Source organism: Pundamilia nyererei, unplaced genomic scaffold, assembly GCF_000239375.1.
Source record: "Pundamilia nyererei isolate P.nyererei 1_Seehausen unplaced genomic scaffold, PunNye1.0 scaffold00095, whole genome shotgun sequence".
Taxonomy (NCBI): Eukaryota; Metazoa; Chordata; class Actinopteri; order Cichliformes; family Cichlidae; genus Pundamilia; species Pundamilia nyererei.
The window spans coordinates 1,844,916-1,864,072 of record NW_005187496.1 but is presented as its reverse complement, the minus strand read 5'-3'; the positions used below and the strand labels follow the sequence as shown (position 1 = coordinate 1,864,072).

Here is a 19,157-nt window from a genome sequence, read left to right as displayed (position 1 = left end):
TTAGCATCCTGTTTCTGTCAGTGCAAACAAGTTGTCAGCTCTTCACGTTCTCCTCCTCCTCCTCCTCCTCTCTTGGAGGTTACCTTCAGCACTTGTATGTAACCCTCCTGCGCTCAAAGTCACACATGTGCAGCGGTAATTCCAGCCCTGCTTCACACGGATTTCTACAAATGTCATGACCATAGCAGCTGCTGCTGGTCACTGCGGTGCTGACAGGAGGGGGAAAAGGTGGATTTTCGTGCGGCCAAATTAGCTGCTTTTCTGCAATGACTGATTTTCAGGCCTGTGGCGTTCAGGGCTTTTATCTCAGCCCTCTGCTTTTCTGCTGTAGCTGTGAGCCGATAATAATGTTACAGTTGAACTGGTGAGTGTCTGCAGTGCTAATGAGCAGCTTTTCAATACTGGCTGTGTGCATCGTTTTTTTGTTGAAATCCTTAGCGTGGTAGCAGCAGCTGATGGGAACAGGCTGTTTTACTCCATTCATTTTGTCCAATCACTCTGTATGTTTTACTGTGAGCTGTTTGCATATTTTCTTCTATTTTGTTGTAACGTGTAAGTCTTGTTTTTAAGTTTAGTTTTGAACCCAGTAATGTTTTCCTGATTGTTGTCAGTAAGAAAAACAGAAATAAACAATGCATTACTTTTAACATTTATTATTATTTTAACGGACTAAGCAACTGTTCATTAATACTTTAACTGTTTTATAATTTTACAAGGGAATATTTTATTTTCATTTGTTTGCTCATAGCCGGGGCAAAGCCAAGAGAGAGGCACAACCCAACACCTGGCCGCTGCTCTGGTCACTGCAGAAGTTTATCTGTACCAGTTTTATTCCCACATATTGTTAATAAGTTCCATTTTTAAAATTGTGGACTGTTGTGTTCATTTCTGGGAGAAGATGAGCAAACTCGAAACATACGTTTTCAAAATATTTTAAACGGTTGAAGGTTAAAATCTCACAGCACCATGGACGTCCCTCTGCACTGTCACAGGCTGGATGGACAAAAGTGTGCCAACGTTTTTTAATACAATAAAAACAATACATGAATGTGATTGGTTAAAAAGTTGAGGAGGAGCCGCAGTTTAGACTTGGCTCTCCCTTTGGTGATCAGTCTGGTGTCTTGCAAATGTTTCATCTCTGCTCCAATCAGATTTCTTCTTCCTGCAAAAGGAAACTCCCTGTTGCTATGCAGTTTAGTCATTTTCCACAACAGCCTCACCCTGACTGTGCATGCATGTGGATCCTGCTCCACACCCTACACAAAGCACAAATGTGTAAACTAAAGATAAAACGTGCAAGAAAAATAGTCCAAAAGTTCACCCCTTAAAATAAAAAAAAAGTATTTTATGGTTTATTAAATTTAGTTTCATTAAATTTTATTTATATAAAATGTATTAAGGTTCTGTTTTAAGGTGCTTATTGTAAGGTAAGACCTACTATAAGCAGCACTTGGCAAAGTGGGAAGGAAGAACTCGGTTTTAAGCTGCTGAAGAGACGAGATGTGAACGTGTCAGTGCTGTTCCAGGGACTTCTGGTTTAGGCTTCCTCCTGACCCAGCCATCTTGTTTTCCCACCTGCTCCGGACAATCAGCTGGGAGAGAGCTAACGCTGGCTAAGCTACCTTTGCCTGCACAGAGTACAGGGGCCTGGCTAGCTACGGGATTTTCAAGGGTGTGGAGCCGGGTCTCCAGTTCAGCGAGTCTGGCCTCCAAAGCTGTAAACAGGTGACATTTATTACAAGTATCATTGTACTTGTAATAAACTTCTAAACTTCTTACACACGAGCAGGAAGTTGTAGGAGGGACAGGTGAAGAGGCCATGCTGCTAGCGAGTCAACTACAACCTGAGCTAAGCTAGCGAATCCCTGAAGACACAGTGAGTGAATACTGTGATTCAGCAGAGAGTGTGCTTTGGATAAAAAGTGAAGATTACACTTTTAAATAAGTCGTTATCTAAAAGTTTACATTAAATGGGCTACACAGATAAGTTACACCAGGGGTGTCCAACTCCAGGCCTCGAGGTCCGGTGTCCTGCAGGTTTTAGATGTCACCCTGGGTCAGCACACCTGAATTAAACGATTAGCTCATTACCAGGCCTCTGGAGAACTTCGGGACATGCTGAGGAGGTAATCTGGCCCTTGAGGCCTGGAGTTGGACACCCCTGAGTTACACAAAACACCACGTGCTTTTTAACAGGAACAGGAAGTGACAATGCACTGCATATATTAGAGTGAGATCTGATTGAAGATAGTCCACTTTAACGCAATTCAACAGGAGTGTTGCATTAATTGTTTTGGAATTGCAACCATTTGTAAAATAATATTAGCCATTTCTTGGCCAGATGAAGCAGATTTAAAAACAAACAAACAAACAAAAATACAGAGTTGATTCCAAGTGTTTAATTCGCAATTAGTAACTGTTCACTCAAACAGTCCACATCCAGGAATGTACTGTCCAGTTCAGGAATACCAAGTGGCCCAAGAGAGCGCAGAAGTATTAAACATCCTGGTTTAACATCCTGGTTTTTCTTCTCACTGAAAAACTGCAGTTATTATTTGATTTAAGGTACACTGTTGTGGTAAAAAAAAATTAAATCTGTCTTTGTCCAAATACTTATGGACCTAACTGTGTATTTCTTTCCTAACCACAGCATAAAAGCACTTAATGAGGACTCGGGAAACGAGAACCAAGAGAACGGCTTTGATGCCACAACAGATGTCGACACGTATGTTTGCTGAGCTCAAACTACAGCTTCCCAACGACAGACCGTAAAGAGCTCATTTCAGATACCATGCGCTCGGTGTTATCACATGCAGATCATAAAAGAGAGAACCATCAGTGATAAATATTACTTCATTACCAAGATTGTAATTTTTAAATAAAATAATAATAATAATTTTGTAAACGGAACTGAAGTGTTTGTTCTGTTCATTTATATTTCTGCTCCTGCCGGAGAGCCGATCCAGTGTGGCTCCTGCCTTTATTAAGGCCTATGACTGAGCTCAAATTAAGTAATTATGATTTTAAAAACAGCAGCAGACAGCACTAACAGAAACTTAATGTCTCATAATCGTTATTTTTAAATAAACAACTTCATAAGAAGCTGATTTTATCACAGCAGCATAACCATCAGCGGGTTTATCAGTCTGTCAGCAAAGGTTCAAAACACATCAAGAGGTTATGGTGTGAAATGGAAAACACATTTTGTAAGCATGTCTGACCAGATGCTTTACCACCTTTCCTTTCGTAATATGTGGTCCAGTGTATTCTCTTTGAAAACACTGGAGAACTGTTCCAGCTCATATTATTGCTCCCACGCACATACTTTCAGGTCACTTCACTCAGCTACAAACATTCCTGTGAAAAATTGACTTTTTGACTTCAGCTTATTTGTTTCATAAGATTTTGCAGAACTAATTTGTTCTTTTTTTTGTTCAGATAAATGTAAAAGTTGATTCTTAATCCCAATAAAAACACTTCAAAGTAATACAAAAAAATGCAACGATGCACTGTCACAAAGCTGAAAACAACCATTTGTTCAGGGGACTTTTTGGAAGTTGATGATTTCTATTTCCTAAGACTTCGATTCCCCTTTACCAGCAACGTCACGACTCCTCGCTCTTAATTTATTCAGCTGGGACTCTGCGACATCAGCTCGCTCCTCTGCCTCCTCCAGTTCATGTTGCGCTTTCCGAAACTTAGCCAAATGGATGCTGCTTTGTTCCTCCTGTGTTTCAGAGAGCCACAGTAAAGAAGAGTTTTGTCTACATAACACGCCTGCATTTCTCACAGTGTTTAAGGATTTTCTCTCACCGCCTCCTCACACTGCCGCTTATATGCTTTCACTTTGAGCTGCAGCTTGTTGACCAGATCCTGCAGCCTCGCCGAGTTCTTCTTCTCCTCCTCACCCTGAAATCAAACAGAAGTGCTTCTCTCACATCTCTTTGAACATTTTCTCTCCTTCTCTGGGCAGCTTGTGAAATTTGCTTTGTTACGTAACAGACTTGTTACCTGATAAGTGAGCTCTTTAATCCTCCTTTCATATTTCCTCACACCTTTCGCGGCCTCTCCACTGTGTTTCTGTTCTGCCTCCAACTCATTTTCCAGCTCACGGACCTTAATAGAAATATATTTAGTTTAGATTTGTGCCTTAATTTCTCGGCATGTGTCGTTGCTCTCTGTCAGATCGTACTTTGGCTTCCAGCTTCTGAATCTCCTTCTTCCCTCCTTTAAGTGCCACCTGCTCGGCCTCATCCAGACGCTGCTGCAGGTCTTTCACCGTGGCCTCCAGGTTCTTTTTCATCCTCTCCAAGTGAGCGCTGGTGTCCTGCTCCTTCTTCAGCTCCTCAGCCATCATGGCAGCCTGCATGCAAATGTGAACTGTGAAATTTTAATCCAGCCTCAAAGTCCAGCAGCCCTCATTCAAGTGACAGCGCAGTTAATTGATTTGAGGAGGAGACTGACATCCGTGATGGCTTTCTTGGCCTTTTCGTCTGCGCTCCTCGCCTCTTGCGCGGTCTCCTCCATCTCCGACTGCAGCTGAGCCAAATCAGCTTCCATTTTCCTCTTAGAGTTCACGAGACTGGTGTTCTGGTCATTAAACAACATTGAAATATGACATTGAAAGAAGTCTTTGGGTCCCTTACATTAGTGAAAGTGTCAAAATTAAAGAGAGAAACGAAGAGAAAAGTAGCTGAAAATCTGAACTTTAACGCATCATCTGTAAAACACAGAGGAGGTAGTTCGATCCATAATTTCCTAAATCAAACTGCCGATGTTTCATGTGTTTGTTACACAGCGCTGATATAAAACCAGATTTTATTGGGCAGTTGGTTTAAATAGAGCTTATTTTCAACTATTTTATACACAGAAAGACTGAAATAAAAGTTATTTTTACTATTGATTAAGTCCAGTTCTCTGAAAATCCCACAAATCATCTAGACTTAATTTCATAAATAAAGAGCCATATATTTTGTCATTATCTTCTCAGATGTGAAAGCCAAACACACAATATTCAGAAGCTGCACATACACTAAAAAAATGGACTATGTATTTTGCGCTCTCACCTGAGAGTGCAGCAGCTGAACACGCTCGCTGACCTCCATCAGCTCCTGCTCAGCGAGCTTTCGACTTCTGTCACACTGCTCCAGTGACGCCCTGAGCTCCTCGTTCTCCGCCATCATAAGATTGTTGCGGCGTTCTATGATAGCTAGCTCCTCTTTTAGGTCCTCCTGACGTTGGAGGGCTTCATCCAGATGGACCTGGGTGTCCTGAGGATGGAGGCAGTAGTTCTGGGATTTTAAACATCATCCCAGAATTTTTAACCAGAACAGAAAAAGTTCCCACGCACCTTCAGCTGAGTCTGCAGATTTCTCAGTTGTTTGGTTGCCTCGGCTGCCTGCCTGTTGGCGTGACCCAGCTGTATTTCCATCTCGTTTAGATCCCCTTCCATCTTTTTCTTCATCCGGACAGCGTCGTTCCTGCTGCGTGTCTCTGCATCCAGTGTGATCTGCAGATATTCCACCGTTCTCTGGTAATTCCTTTTAAGCTGGTCGATTTCTTCGTCTTTCTCTGCCACCTTCCTCTCCACCTCTGACTTGATCTGGTTCAGCTCCAGCTCAAGTTGCAGGATTTTGGCCTCGTCTTGTTCCAAGGAAGACTTCAGAGAGAGAAAACAGCAATTAGTGTTGTTGTTATTTTAGAAAATATTAAAGTTTGTTGGGGCGAATAAATACCTCAGCTTCCTCGAGAGCTGCCTGGGTGTTTCTCTTTTCTTGTTCGGCATGTTTTGTGGCTTTTTCCAGCTCACGGAGCATTTTGGTGGACTGTCCAACTTGCTCGGTGATATCTGTGATTTCCTCTAAAAGACACATCAACACACTTTATGTAAAACATTGACTGCAGCCTCTCAGAATCCAAACAGCAGTTTATTTCCTGCAGAAGCCTTACGTTGAAGATTTTTATTGTCTCTTTTCATGCTCTCAAGGTGATCCAAGACTTCTTCGTATGAATTTTTCAGCTTGAGGAGTTCTGTGTTCAGCGCTCTGGACTCTCTCTGGGAGACTTCCAGATCTGATTGACTCTCCTCATACTTCTGTTTCCACTCAGCCAAAACCTGGCAGGAAGCAGCACATGTAATCAGTGTAGCCTTATGATGATACAAATGAGGACATGTTTCAAAACAGAAAGACCCACCTTGTCGAAATTCTTCTGTTTCTTGTCTAAGGTGGCATTTGCTGCGTTTGACCTTTCTAGCTCAACCATGAGATCCTCGAACTCTGCCTGCAGCCTCTGCTTGGTCTTCTCCAGCGATGCACACTTGACATTTGCTGCCTCTGTCATCTCCTCGGACTCCTGCAGCCGCTGGACCAGCTTCTTCCTTTGAACCGAACATAAACTGCGTTAAAGCAGAAGAAGCCCATCAGCGCTGACCCGAGATACACACTGTGAGGTTTTTTACTTTGCCTCCTCGAGCTCCTCGGTGCGCTGGATGGCATCTGTCTCGTATTTATGTCTCCACTGAGCCACGTCACTGTTCACCTTGGACAGGCAGCGCTGCAGCTCAGCTTTGGCCTCTTGCTCCTCCTCGTACTGCTCTCTTAAGAGCTCGCAGTCGTGACGAGATGACTGCAAACTGTGAGCCAAGGTGTTTTTTGCCTAAAGAAATTTAAAAACGTACACAAAAAAACTGCTTCATGCCTTTTAAAACTGCTTCACCGAGATGCAGTAACAAATTTTTTTGCCCTCTGGGAACAGAAGGAACAAGCTGTGACTACAGCTGTGAATCATACTGAGTCATGACTGCAGGCAACTTTTACATTTAATATTTATGGAGCAACATTTGAATTCCTTTGAAGTCTGATTTTGGTCTCCCGACTCTAGCTGCTAAATGTTCACCAGCTAATCTCTAACATGGCTCTATTTTTCATCCTGAGCAGGAGCGGTACAGATGCTTTTTAAAGGTTTGTCTCTGAAAGGAGCCGTGAGAAACAGCAAGACAGAAACAACAAAACGAGGAGCGGAAACTGGCTGTGAAGCTTTATCAAGCTGACTTCAGATTCTGTTTTTTCTTAGATCCAATTATGAAGTCACTCACAAAGATCTCACAAAGTTGGCAACACAATAATGTGACAGAACAGCTGCTAGATTTTACTCTAAACCAGTGCTTCTCAAAGTGTGTGGTGCACCCCACTGGTGGGGCGGAGAGTTCTGACAGGTGGGGTGCAAATATGCGCATCCGCATCCACATGTTTGCACTCTTCAGTGCACTTCTTTTTAGCTACAGCCTACACACATCAACAACAACAACAACAACAGGACCTAGTTCATTCTGTTTTAAGCCGGCAAAGCAAGATTGCAGATGCTGCTCAGGTTTGTCCGCCTCCCCTGCAGCCACGCCCCAGACCACGCCCCGCCACAGCTCTGCAGTCAAAAACAGGCTCACTGCAGCCAATACGAGTGAATAGTATTAAACTCTCACTAAATTATATTTTTTTCATCTCTGGTCACAAGTTTCTGAATTTTCTTTTTTTATATAAAACTAAGACTGAACTGTATTTTTCCATGTTTAGTAATGTTCACATTCTGTTTAAATTGTTGCTTTTTTGAAGAAGTGGCGCAGACTAATGAAGCAGTCTAGAGACAAAAGTTACAAATAGTTGTTTGAAATGAAAGTTGTTTGTTTATAGCAACAATTACTGAAGGATTCATTGAGAATGAGTTTCTAAATAAAGTCACGGCTCAGCTTTTCTGTCATTGCTTTGTTTAGATGGGGCGTGAAAATATTTCTTCCTGCCACGAGGAGTCGCCCCCTGCTGGTCATTAAAAATCATTCAGATCAATCATGGCTATTTCTTATAATTCAGAATATACTGCCCCCTTTGGCCTAAATGTAAAAATGCACCTTCTTTACACATTCAGAATATATTAATAAACTTATTTGTTTTTTTCTTCTGGCTTTTACATGTTTGACAAATATGTTAATCACAGCTTTACAGCTTTTTGTATTGTACACAGAGGAGACAGTGATAAATGTCTGATAAATTACTGACCTGTCTTGGAAAGAGTCAGTCGAGGTATTGCAGTCATGGACTGCAAAATTAGTTTGCATGCATCAAACGTTTATTTACGGTCACATGGTTTGGCTCCAATGAACTAAAAGATTCCTAAAAATCTTTGATATCTGTGGCCAAAACATCCAGTTCAGTCAGTCATTGTTTCCTAATGCAGATAGATATGAAAAAAAAGCTAATAAATTGCTAAATCATCATAGCTGATGGTTTTGAGATTGAATTTCTCATATCCATTCACAAGAGATTAGTAAGAACTCTAAATCCTTGCTGTGACTAGATATCAATCTTTGTTGTGCCTTTCAGACCTTGATTTCTTCGTCCAAAAGTCTCTTCATCTCTTCAATTTTGTGACCGGCTGCAGTCTTCCCTCTGTTCACCTGGAACAGAATGGACTCTTTTTCTTCCAGCAGACGGGTAAGTTCACCTGTCCAGGACAAAAAGAATAAAAACTCACGTATCTGAGCATCTAAAATGTTCTTTTTATCCTTTTTTAATTAAAAACCTACCATTGTCTGTCTGCAGTCGAGCACTCAGGGTAGTGTAATCACTAAGAGACCTCTGGGCTTCATCTGCTTTGGTCTTATATTCATTCATTTGATCTTCAAGGCTCCTGCACTGTTTCTCCACGTTAGCCTGAAACATAGAGCTCTGGTTATAATAGAAGAGAAGATTTCAGAAAAAAGTCCCCTCTGCAGACAGATGTTTACCTTGCTTTTCAGAACAGTCTCCATACTCCTTGCCATGTCATCGATTTCCATCTTCATCTCGCTCTTTTCTTTCTCCAGTTTCTGCTTGACCCTTTGAAGGTTTTCTATCTGATCGCCGAGCTCCACAACGCTGTCCGCCTGCTTCTTGCGTAAAGCAACAGCGATGGATTCATGCTGCAGGGTGGACTCTTCCAGTTCGTGGCGCAGTCTCTGAATCTCAGCCTCGCGCTTCTTGTTGAGCTCGGCCTGAGCGGCGGAGGCTCCTCCGGCCTCTTCCAGCCTCTCGGTGATCTCCTCCAGCTCTCTGGACACGTCAGACCTCTGCTTCTCCACTTTGGCCCGAGCTGCACGCTCAGCTTCGATTTCCTCTTCCAGTTCTTCAGTGCGAGCCTACAATTTGAACACATGAAACTGGTATCATAACGCTGAACGTCAAGTGCTTGATACTTTGAGACTGCTACAATTACATAAACACCTGAAGCTCTTTAATCGCCTTTTGAAGCTGCGTGCTAAGAGCTTGTTCGTCGTCAATTTTGCTCTGCAGGCTGCTGATTTCAAAGTCCTTCCTGAGAAGAGAATGATTTCAGGTTCAGATAATATTTAACTCCATTTATAAGATCAAAGTTTCACTAAAAGATGGATGGAGCCATCATTCCCATGTTGTTTTTTCAGTGTGGGATGGTGCTGAATATTAATGTAATTTAATGAAAATTTAAAGAGTATTGCTGTTAGTTTTTTTTAATTATTATTTTATTAGTATTTAAACCTTGTTGTGTTGCCATAAAGTCCTGTTGTTTCCACCTGTGTGTGTTTTCCTTCACTTTGTGCCTCTGTGATGATTCTATGATCTTGTCGATTGTCTGGATTTTTGTCCTTTTGAACTCTTCCTGCTTGTATTGAAAAGCACTTTTTGTTCATTATTACATCTGCTGCTTTGCTACCTGCTGTGTGGGCTCAATACAACAAGGTGGTGTGATTAGCTGACATTTCAAACAGGAAACAGGGATAGTTGGATGTGGATTCACTCTGTGGTTTAGGAGATAAAACAGCAAAAGGTCAGCTTTAGATAAAAAGGAATAAAAAGCTTTTGTCTGGACGGACACTGCTGAACAGAATGTTCTTGGGTTTAGGAGGTAAAAGCTCGGATTCATTGCTTGGCGAAATCTTTTTTTTAGTAATCTATTTATTAACTCACTTTTTCAGTTGTTCCTCCGCCTGCAGCTTTTCATTCTCCAGGTCCATGATGGTTTCCTGGGACAGCCTCAGATCTCCCTCCAGTTTCCTTCTGGATCTCTCCAAGTCGGCACGCAACTTCTTCTCCTGCTCCACCAGCCCCTCCAACTGCAGGATGTTTACATCAATCACTAAGTCTGCAGCTAACATTACAAGTTTACGTGATGGCTTCAGCTTAAGAAGCACTGAGCCTTTTATACTTACATCATCAATTTGTTGCTCCAGCTTAGTCTTTGTCTTTATTAGAGAACTGACTCTGTCCTCCTCTGCCTGGAGGTCGTCTAAAGTCTGCTGGTGCACCTCCTGCAAAGCTTTCGTCTCCTTTGAGGACTTCAACAGGTTTTCCTCAAGAGTCGTTAACTCCTCGATCAAATTCTTAACCTAAGGAGAGAACTTTGTTAAAAACAAAAGCTTTAAAAGTTCAGACAACAGAAATCATCAGAGGCACCTTATTTTCAGTGGCATATTTCTCCTTCTCCACTTTGGCGATGGTAAGTTCCAGGTCGTCTATGTCCCGTTTGAGCTCAGAACATTCGTCCTCCAGTTTCCTCTTCTGGGCGGTGATTTCAGCGTTGATCTCCTCCTCTTCCTCCAGCCTCTCGGAGAATTCTTTGGCTTTGGCTTCCAGGTGGATCTTGCTCTTTATCAAGCCTTCACACCTTTCCTCAGCATCGCACAGGTTCTCCCTCTCCTGAGGAACCAGGACACAATGACTGTTATAGTGCGCTGACATGAGCTCTGATTTCAGAGGATGGTGATTCTAATGGCTTTATTCTGCACAGCAGAGAGATCTTGCTCTTCGTTTCCTCGAGCATCACAGCCTGCGTAGGCGAACTCACAGTACTTAAATAAATCATGTACTGACTGACCTTCATGTCTGAATAAAAGATAGACCAGCATTTTCTTTACATCACTTGTTCTTGCATTAATAGAGATTACCACAGTAGTAGCAGTGGGCTTTTTCTGTGCACCAACACCAGAAACCTTTGACTCAAATCTTAATATGTTGTAACGCTGTTATAAGCATTATTTGCTTTAAGTTTAACATCATGGTCGGTTTGCTTTCTTCTTATTTTAAGTTTGTTTTCCTCCAGTTTCCCTGCAGTGATCAATTATACTAGTTCTTATCTTACCTCATTATTGATCATCTTTAATTTAATCTGATCTTCAAATCAGGCAGAACAAAATCAATACAAACAGACCACTTTGTCCCACTCAGGGCTGAGTGTTTACATACTGCTTGTATTTGAAGGTAAAGGTCATTCTTCTCCTGCACCAGCATGACCATCTTCTCTTCCAGCTCCTTCCTCCTGGCCTCTGACTTTGCCAACTCCTCTCTGAGTCGAGCAAACTCCTCCTTCATGGTCTGCATCTCCTTCTCAGCCTCTGCACTTCGTAACAGAGGCTTTATCTTGAAGAAGAGCTTCATCCAAGGCCAGTTCTTCACATTCATGAACGAACGAATGTTGTACTGGATGATGTAAACGGCCTCTCTACAGAGTGAAAAAGCAAAACAATGAAGAATTTGTTACAGATGTGAAGGTGATGAGAAAATCTGATTTTTTTAAGGTTTATTCCTCTTTATTCCTAAATTATTCCTCACTTTTTCACTAGCTACAATGTCAGAGTAGCTTAAAAAATGAAGGGAAGCAAAGTAAAAATGAGAAATTATCTTGGCATTTTTAATGTGAGACAAAGATCACGACTGCAATTACAATCATAATTAATGACAGCTTAGAAGAAATAGTCTCCTTTGTTACCATAAAGGACGCAGTTATGAAATAGCCTGTGTTCAATCCCATCTAACTTTCTCCGTCTTTCATTCGCCTAATTTTCCATAAATTCTACATCCACTAATCCAAAAGAGAAAAAAAAAGTGCCAGACCTTTTCTTCATCATCTCCTTTAACCTCAGCCTGGTGACGTAACCTCTGGCTACAGCCTGGATTCGAGTCATCAGCACAGCTAGACGCTCATCCCGCATCTCCTCCAGAAGACCCAAAAGGCCGGCTTTGAAAAACACCTGCAAGTTGAGAAAGATAAGTCAAATTTCTCTTCAATTTCAAATTATCCATCCATTCTCTTCTGCGTATCCTTGTCAGGATGACGTGGGGGCTGGAGCCCAGCCGGCTGTCTTAGGGCGAGAGGCGGGGTACACCCTGGACAGGTTGCCAGTCTGTCGCAGGGCTAACACACAGAGACAGACAACCATTTGCACCTATGGGCAATTTAGAGTTTCCAATTAATCTAACCCCACTAACTGCATGTCTTTGGAATGTGGGAGGAAGCCGGATTACCCAGAGAGAACCCACGCAAACACAGATAGGCCCCGGCCTGATGGTGGAATTGAACTCAGGACCTTCTGTGGAGCATCATTGTGCTGCCTGCTAGCAATTTCAAATTATTTTAGCTGAAATATTATATAATATATATATATTTTTAAACATACCTTTGTGTATCCGAATCTATACTGGGTGTGGTCCACGTCAATGGACGACAGCAGCTTCTCGGAGGCCTTCTTGCTGTCAATAAACTGGCCCTCGGGGATCGCGCTGGCATTCAGAATCCTGTATCTGTCACACACGTGTGGAGGTTTAGTCTAAAACTCGAGGCAGTTCTTCAAACAAATTACTTGTTACCTTTGCCTGAAGTCTCCATACAGAATCCTGCTGGGGAATCCCTTCCTGCAGATCCGGATACCTTCCAGCACTCCGTTACATCGCAGCTGATGAAGGACCAGATGGTGATCCATGATTCCTACAACAGATAGAGGTAACTTTTCCCCACAGGGTAACTTCAGTTCAAATTTTTTTTCTTTATTTGTTGTCTATTCCTGTTTGTTTTACCTGGTATCTTGGTCTCATTTGGGATGATGCATCTGACAAAGTGTGGATGTGTTGACCTGAGGTTGGCCATTAGTTTGTTCAGGTTCTCCTGCAACACATCATGCTTTCAGTCAGATGGACTGATGGTAACATGTGCTGCACCAGTGTACCAGCACATGTGATGTGACAATAAAAGTGATTTGATACCATTATAACACCCGTACCACAGAAATCACATTAACAGTAGATGTTACCCGCTGGTTTGTGGAATCATTATTCTCGAGCTTTGACTGTAGCATTGTTACTAGATATGACAATTTTTAGATCGCACGATGGAGCGCTCAAGTGTAAGACAATGTTAGCAAGCTTGGTTGGCTGGTTGCTTCCATAAACTGTGTGAGTGCAATGCAGAGATGCAGATGCTCGTCAGTGAGAAACACGAAAAGTCACTGAATCTGGATCACAGAGTTCCTGGGATAGGCTATTATAATATTAGTATAATAAGCCACACTCTCTGAATGGCACTAAGTAAGATGTTTCATCTTTATATTTTAATGTCTGATAAAAAGAAACTTTGTGTTGAGCTTATAAACTGCTGGCAGTAGATTAATATTTATTGTACAGACACAGTTTTGTCAGTTAACTTGACACAACACAAATGTGTGATTCACAAAGTGTCAAACTGCTTTTAACACTCAGTTAATTTCAATATAAAGACAGTAGCTAAGGTTACGCATTAAAGCAGATATTTCTTTCACGCAGGAGCAAAACTCTGAGGCAAGTTCCCAAATAAACATTATCACGAGGAACTGTTTTTTTATTTTTTTGGACCCTTGTTTTTTCCAGGTTAATTAATTTGGCGGACTTGGGTTTTCTTTTCCCATTGCTTGTTGGGGGGAAAAAACTTTTGGTTTTTTGGTTTTTTTTTTTTTTTTCTATTCATTTTTGTGCTATAATCTATTTTATGGTTCAAACGTGAGCAGTTAATTAGTCTCATTTATCTAGAGCTGTCTGGGAATTTGGGAAACTTCAGACCACTAATCTGTAGTGACAGAGAGCCTGGTGAGGTGGAGGTAAACTCGGGAAAGAAGAGGAATGAGAGTCAGTAGAAACAAGATAAAATACATGTGGAAAGGTGAAGATGCAGTCAAAGCTCTGGAGAGTGCACGAAACAGGTAAGGAAGAGAGGACAGGCAGGGTGGGTGGAGTGTCAGGGTGCCTTTGTGAGAGCAGCAAGAGTGAAAAGAAAGGTTTAAAAGATGGTGGCGAGACCTGCTGTGATGAATGATTTAGAGACGGTGGCACTGACAAAAAGACGGGAGGTGGAGCTGAAGATGTTCAGATCTTGATTAGGAATGAGCAGGATGGACAGGATTAGAAGATTAGTGGATGTTGATGATGGAGCTGCCAGAAGAGGAAGACCACAGAGAAGATTCATGGATGCAGTGAAGGAGGAAGATGGTGAGGTGAACAGAGATGATCTGCTGTGGTGACCTCTAAATGGAGCAGACGAAAAAAGAAGGAGGAGGAATGACTTGAAATCTATTATCTGGTGAGTCTTCTTCTATGTTTCCTTAAATGTTACATTTTTATAAATTCATGCAAAACAACAAAAACAAATGATTTATTCAGGGAATGTATAGAAGACCAGACGAGCTTTCAAGCTTGTGGTCCCTCCTCACAAATATCAACCAGTTGTATTATTTCTTTATCAATATTTGATGGACAAAGAAGAAACTATTACAACTATAACTACTGCTCCAGTTCTTAATACAGAAAAACGGTGTCATGTAAGTTTATTTTAAAAGAGTTAAAAGGATTTACGGGTAAATAATAACTATGTCTTACCCTAAAGAGTGCAGAAACTGTCTGGAAGGAGGACCCCTTTTTCTTGTAGTTTTTCTTGTTCCTATCAGCAGCAGCTAAAAACCCCACATGAGATAAATGGTGAAATCTTAATCTAATCTCAATCTCTCATCTGTGTTTGATGTCTAAAGAGCTGGCATACCATCAGCTGATGCATACGTGGCAAAGAGCTGGCAGAGCAGTTTGAGGGAAGCTTTCTGGTAAAGCTGCACCACGGTGTCGTTCAGCGGGTCCTTGTTTTTTTCCAGCCAGCCGCTGATGTTGTAGTCGACGGTGCCGGCGTAGTGCATGAGGGAGAAGTGGGCCTCTGTCTTTCCTTTGGATGGTTTGGGCTTCTGAAAGATGCTGTTCTTCCCCAAGTGCTGGTCGTACAGCTTGTTTTTGAAAGACCCGTCTGTGGCCTTCGGGAACATACACTCCTCTTCCAGAATGGAGAAAATGCCCATCGGCTGAGAGGCGGAAAAGGTGATTAGTGTTTCATTCCTGTCTTCTACTCTTGATTTGAATATTTAAAGTAACAAAAAAGCAAACAAACCTTCTCAATGAGCTCAATGCACGCAGCCAAGTCCATGCCAAAGTCAATAAACTCCCACTCGATCCCTTCCTTTTTGTATTCCTCCTGCTCCAGCACAAACATGTGGTGGTTGAAAAACTGTTGGAGCTTCTCGTTGGTAAAGTTGATGCACAGCTGCTCCAGGCTGTTTATCTGCGTCAAACAGAAACGTTTCACCCATCAAACAATCAGAAATATGTTTAAAGGGATTTGATGTTTTTTCATCTCTGCAGGAATCCCCTTCACCTCAAAAATTTCAAACCCTGCGATATCCAGGACGCCAATGAAGTGCTGTCTGGGAAGTTTGGTGTCGAGCTGCTGGTTGATCCTCGTGACCATCCAGAGGAACAGCTTCTCGTACACGGCCTTCGATAAGGCGCCCACAGCATTGTTCACCTGAAAAATCAGACATCATTTTCACATTGTGTTGCCTTTAATAGCTCAGCTTGTACAGCGGACTGTAGGTGTGTAATAATAGGAATTGTTAGGTTGCTGGTTCAACTCCAGTTTGAAGGAGGTTTTGCAATGCTTTCTGTCTGTACTGATTCAAAGTAGGTTTAAAAATACTGGATGCTTACAGATGGGCTGTGGTTAGTGGGCGTTTTTAGCTGTGGAAACATCATGTACCTGCTGTGGAGTCTGGCCTTTGGTGACATATTCATTCCCAACCTTCACTCGAGGGCAACACAGAGCTTTCAGCAAATCAGCAGAGTTCAGACCCATCAGATAGGCAACTTTGTCCGCCACTGCAGGAGAGATAACACAGAGGGGAAGGTCAGTGGGAGAGTGTACCCTGCATTTTAGATGAAACTCGCTGTAGCCCCTTATGACCTTAGCCTGGATAAATGGTTAAGAAACAAGACAGATGGATAATGCGGGTCAGCAAAATGTCACATTAAAACTGATAATAATCATGAAAATATGAGGAATCAAAAACAAATGAAGCAAAATTTTAAAATAACCTCTATTTCAGCAAATTCACTTTTTGTGCGCTGTGTTCAGATGACTCTCGGGTGGAAACAGCAGCCTTGTTCATTTGCTCGAGATATGGCAGTGCCTCATGCTGCCAGCAGAACATTGCAAAGTAAGCAGTATTATAAGAGTGAAAGAAATAAGTGGAAGTGCCTGAGATCAAAGGCCTATTCTGAACAAAGGGGGCAAATTCAAGTGTCACATCACGCCTACATGAAGCTTTCAAAGCAGGAAATGCATAGACCTCTGAAACACTTTGTGGAAACTGATGATTCACCAACTAAAACTATTTTGAACTGAGCAAAATCATAGACAGGCCCCTCTGTGTCACATATGCATCTGTTTCAGTGTATTTAGCAGAGGTATAACGTGGAAATCTAAGGCTACAGTCACATTGGGGGAAACAGTAGTTGGAGACTGCAGTGACCACGTCAAGTCAACTTGTCAAGACAGCAATAAAATGGCAATAAGAGTCAGACTGTTATCAGTTTTGGGGATCAAGTTGGCAGCTACATGCATCAGACTGATGGAGCAGCCGAGTTGTGCTCATGAGCACAGACTGACGGAATATTTAGGTCTTTGCGGTCTGTGTTTATTAATTGGATGACGGTTAATTGCAAACCTTGAGGCTGACTGCAGCCAGTTCAGTTGGACTGAGACAAGTTGCTTCATACGGGGTGGCCAAAGCTGGTTGAAGGTGGTGTAGCTAAACTTCTTGGTGACCAGTTGGTGGCTGCAGCTACTTGCAACTGGTCCCAGACAGCAAAAAACATTGAATGCAATCACTCGCCAACCACCTTTTTTCTTCCTGGTTAAACAGAGATTGCCGTCCTAGTTTTGGTCAGCTGTGGGGCCCAAAAGTAAAAGTTGGAACAAAATTTACAGTGAAGCTGTAAAGTTGTCCCGCTGATGCCTGCTTTGGTTTTAAATTAGGGTGGAGGCACCACCTCAGACGTCTCACCCTCAGTGCCATCGGGCTCGGCCTGCTCCTCCCGCTGCTTCTGCTTGAACTTCATGTTCCCGTTGTGCATGACGGCACCCGTCAGCTTGTAGATGCCGACCTTTTCCTCAGTGCTGAAGCCCAGGATGTCAATGGCTCTCTGAAGAACAGACACAGACATGGGAACTTCTCTGAGTTTAGTGCCAATGTCATGATTTTAACCATTTAAATGTAATGATGTGTTGATGTTGTGCATTGATTTATTTTTCAAATTAATAGTAATACATTTATGCATAATTATTTTCACATATAATTTAAGTAATAAAATTTAAAACCAACAAAAATCAGGTATTTCAAGTCTTTCATCTGATGTCAAAATATATCAGTAAAAATACTGTAATTAAGTGCATGGCTTCAGCCTGTATTCCACATTTCTGTGCATATTTTGCACTTACATCTGTGGCCATCAGCTCCTCTGCATCATTGATGCTCAGCACAGTGATTTCCCCCTGGCTGATAAAAGGGTAATCATAAGGATTGCTGGTTATCAGCAGCATCTCTGAAATGAGGCACAGAAAAATAGCTCATAGCTCTGTGCAGGACCAGACGCCATGGAAACTGTGTCACAACCATTTAGAGCTCATTGATTGGTATATTCACCGATTAAATCAGGCTTCTTGTTTGACAAGATCTGATAGAAGATGTGATAGCTCCTCTCTGCAAGCAGCTGGAAAGTCACTCTGGATTTTTCCAAAAGGTCTGACAATAACCAGAAATAAAACACAAATCACAAAACTTGGACAGACAGCAGAATATTAATTATTCCAAAAAATATTCACAGTCACATTCAGGCCTCACTCTCTGTCAGACGTTTTGCAGCTATAAAGTTTAGATTTTGATCGAAAATGTATAACAAGACCTTCATTAATTGACCTCAGGCATAAAACAAAATATATATATTTTAAAAAGGACTCTGGTCTGAAAAACAAAGGTAATGAGGGCGCATTAATCCTGCGTTCTTTCCAATGACCACCAGGGGGCGACTTCTCTGCTTCCAGAAAGCAGTCAGATTATATGGAAGTCTATGGGGAGAAGGAGTCTAGTGATCACTTGATGTATGACTTCAGTACCTTGATTGTGAGCTTATGATGTCAGTCACTGGTTTCAAGTCATATTTAAAACTACATGATGTTCATTTTGCTGTTATCAGGCCAATACCTTAATGTTATTATAATAATTGATTTCAATTTTACTAGATTTTTCATCAGTTTTCAATCAACTTAGGCTTCTAACTGAGCAATTTATACAGCTAGATTGGACAGGTGTCTACTGCAGGTAGAGTTGATTTAGAAAATGTCTCCTGTGCTTCTGATTTTGCTGTGACGTTGAGTGATTTTGGATGAGGAGGGCATTCCTATCACCTCTCCTCTGCACCGTCACACTCCTGATGAACAGCTGGGCACACTGTGTGGAAAACATAGATGTCTGTGAATAATCACCTGTCATATTCTTTGGGGAGACAGTGAAAGCCAAAGCCTTAAACCAGAGGGTAATTTCACTGTGGCTAAACCCATCTTTTGTATAAAGTCTGTCCCAACATTCGTGACAGAAAAGCTGCAGTTAATTATCTTTATTATTAACTGTTAAAATGGGCACTTACAAGTTTCAATATCAGCTGATGCCAACTTCCCCTTTGTTCCGAAGTGGATGCGGATGAATTTTCCCTGGAAAAGTTTAACATATGAGCTGGGACACTATTTTGACCATTGGACGTCTCTGGTAATCAAGCTCTAAGATAAATAAACTACATTTAAAGAAAAAAACAAAACAAAGTTATTCTTAAAGCTCACATCACCTGATATAATCAGTTGGGGTTTTTTTGTCATTATAACAGCTGAATTTTCTTAGTATGATAGCATGATGTCAGCCTCGGCTGGTCTTAACTCACAAATCGAGACGAGTTGTCATTCCTCACAGTCTTGGCGTTCCC

At 41.8% G+C, this 19,157-nt stretch overlaps 1 protein-coding gene across 1 annotated transcript in view; it reads right to left on the bottom strand.

Annotated features, from left to right (window-relative positions):
- Positions 1 to 3,498: 3,498 nt before the first annotated feature.
- The window catches only part of LOC106456308 (myosin-8-like), an 18,807-nt gene continuing 3,148 nt past the window's right edge, over positions 3,499 to 19,157 (bottom strand). Inside the window, exons 5-37 of the mRNA XM_013912620.1 lie at positions 19,116 to 19,156; positions 18,828 to 18,891; positions 17,828 to 17,926; positions 17,623 to 17,726; positions 17,189 to 17,327; positions 15,883 to 16,001; positions 15,502 to 15,651; positions 15,238 to 15,408; positions 14,845 to 15,151; positions 14,685 to 14,758; positions 12,858 to 12,945; positions 12,651 to 12,768; positions 12,461 to 12,584; positions 11,898 to 12,034; positions 11,250 to 11,505; positions 10,461 to 10,703; positions 10,217 to 10,393; positions 9,975 to 10,120; positions 9,255 to 9,345; positions 8,780 to 9,169; positions 8,579 to 8,705; positions 8,378 to 8,496; positions 6,461 to 6,657; positions 6,196 to 6,379; positions 5,950 to 6,115; positions 5,736 to 5,860; positions 5,351 to 5,659; positions 5,067 to 5,270; positions 4,465 to 4,590; positions 4,193 to 4,363; positions 4,012 to 4,116; positions 3,814 to 3,909; positions 3,499 to 3,727 (exon numbers count right to left, since the gene is read on the bottom strand). Of these exons, the coding sequence (XP_013768074.1) occupies positions 3,575 to 3,727; positions 3,814 to 3,909; positions 4,012 to 4,116; positions 4,193 to 4,363; positions 4,465 to 4,590; positions 5,067 to 5,270; positions 5,351 to 5,659; positions 5,736 to 5,860; positions 5,950 to 6,115; positions 6,196 to 6,379; positions 6,461 to 6,657; positions 8,378 to 8,496; positions 8,579 to 8,705; positions 8,780 to 9,169; positions 9,255 to 9,345; positions 9,975 to 10,120; positions 10,217 to 10,393; positions 10,461 to 10,703; positions 11,250 to 11,505; positions 11,898 to 12,034; positions 12,461 to 12,584; positions 12,651 to 12,768; positions 12,858 to 12,945; positions 14,685 to 14,758; positions 14,845 to 15,151; positions 15,238 to 15,408; positions 15,502 to 15,651; positions 15,883 to 16,001; positions 17,189 to 17,327; positions 17,623 to 17,726; positions 17,828 to 17,926; positions 18,828 to 18,891; positions 19,116 to 19,156 (5,120 nt within the window). The 3' untranslated portion in view covers positions 3,499 to 3,574. The remainder of the gene's footprint in view (positions 3,728 to 3,813; positions 3,910 to 4,011; positions 4,117 to 4,192; positions 4,364 to 4,464; positions 4,591 to 5,066; positions 5,271 to 5,350; positions 5,660 to 5,735; positions 5,861 to 5,949; positions 6,116 to 6,195; positions 6,380 to 6,460; positions 6,658 to 8,377; positions 8,497 to 8,578; positions 8,706 to 8,779; positions 9,170 to 9,254; positions 9,346 to 9,974; positions 10,121 to 10,216; positions 10,394 to 10,460; positions 10,704 to 11,249; positions 11,506 to 11,897; positions 12,035 to 12,460; positions 12,585 to 12,650; positions 12,769 to 12,857; positions 12,946 to 14,684; positions 14,759 to 14,844; positions 15,152 to 15,237; positions 15,409 to 15,501; positions 15,652 to 15,882; positions 16,002 to 17,188; positions 17,328 to 17,622; positions 17,727 to 17,827; positions 17,927 to 18,827; positions 18,892 to 19,115; position 19,157) is intronic.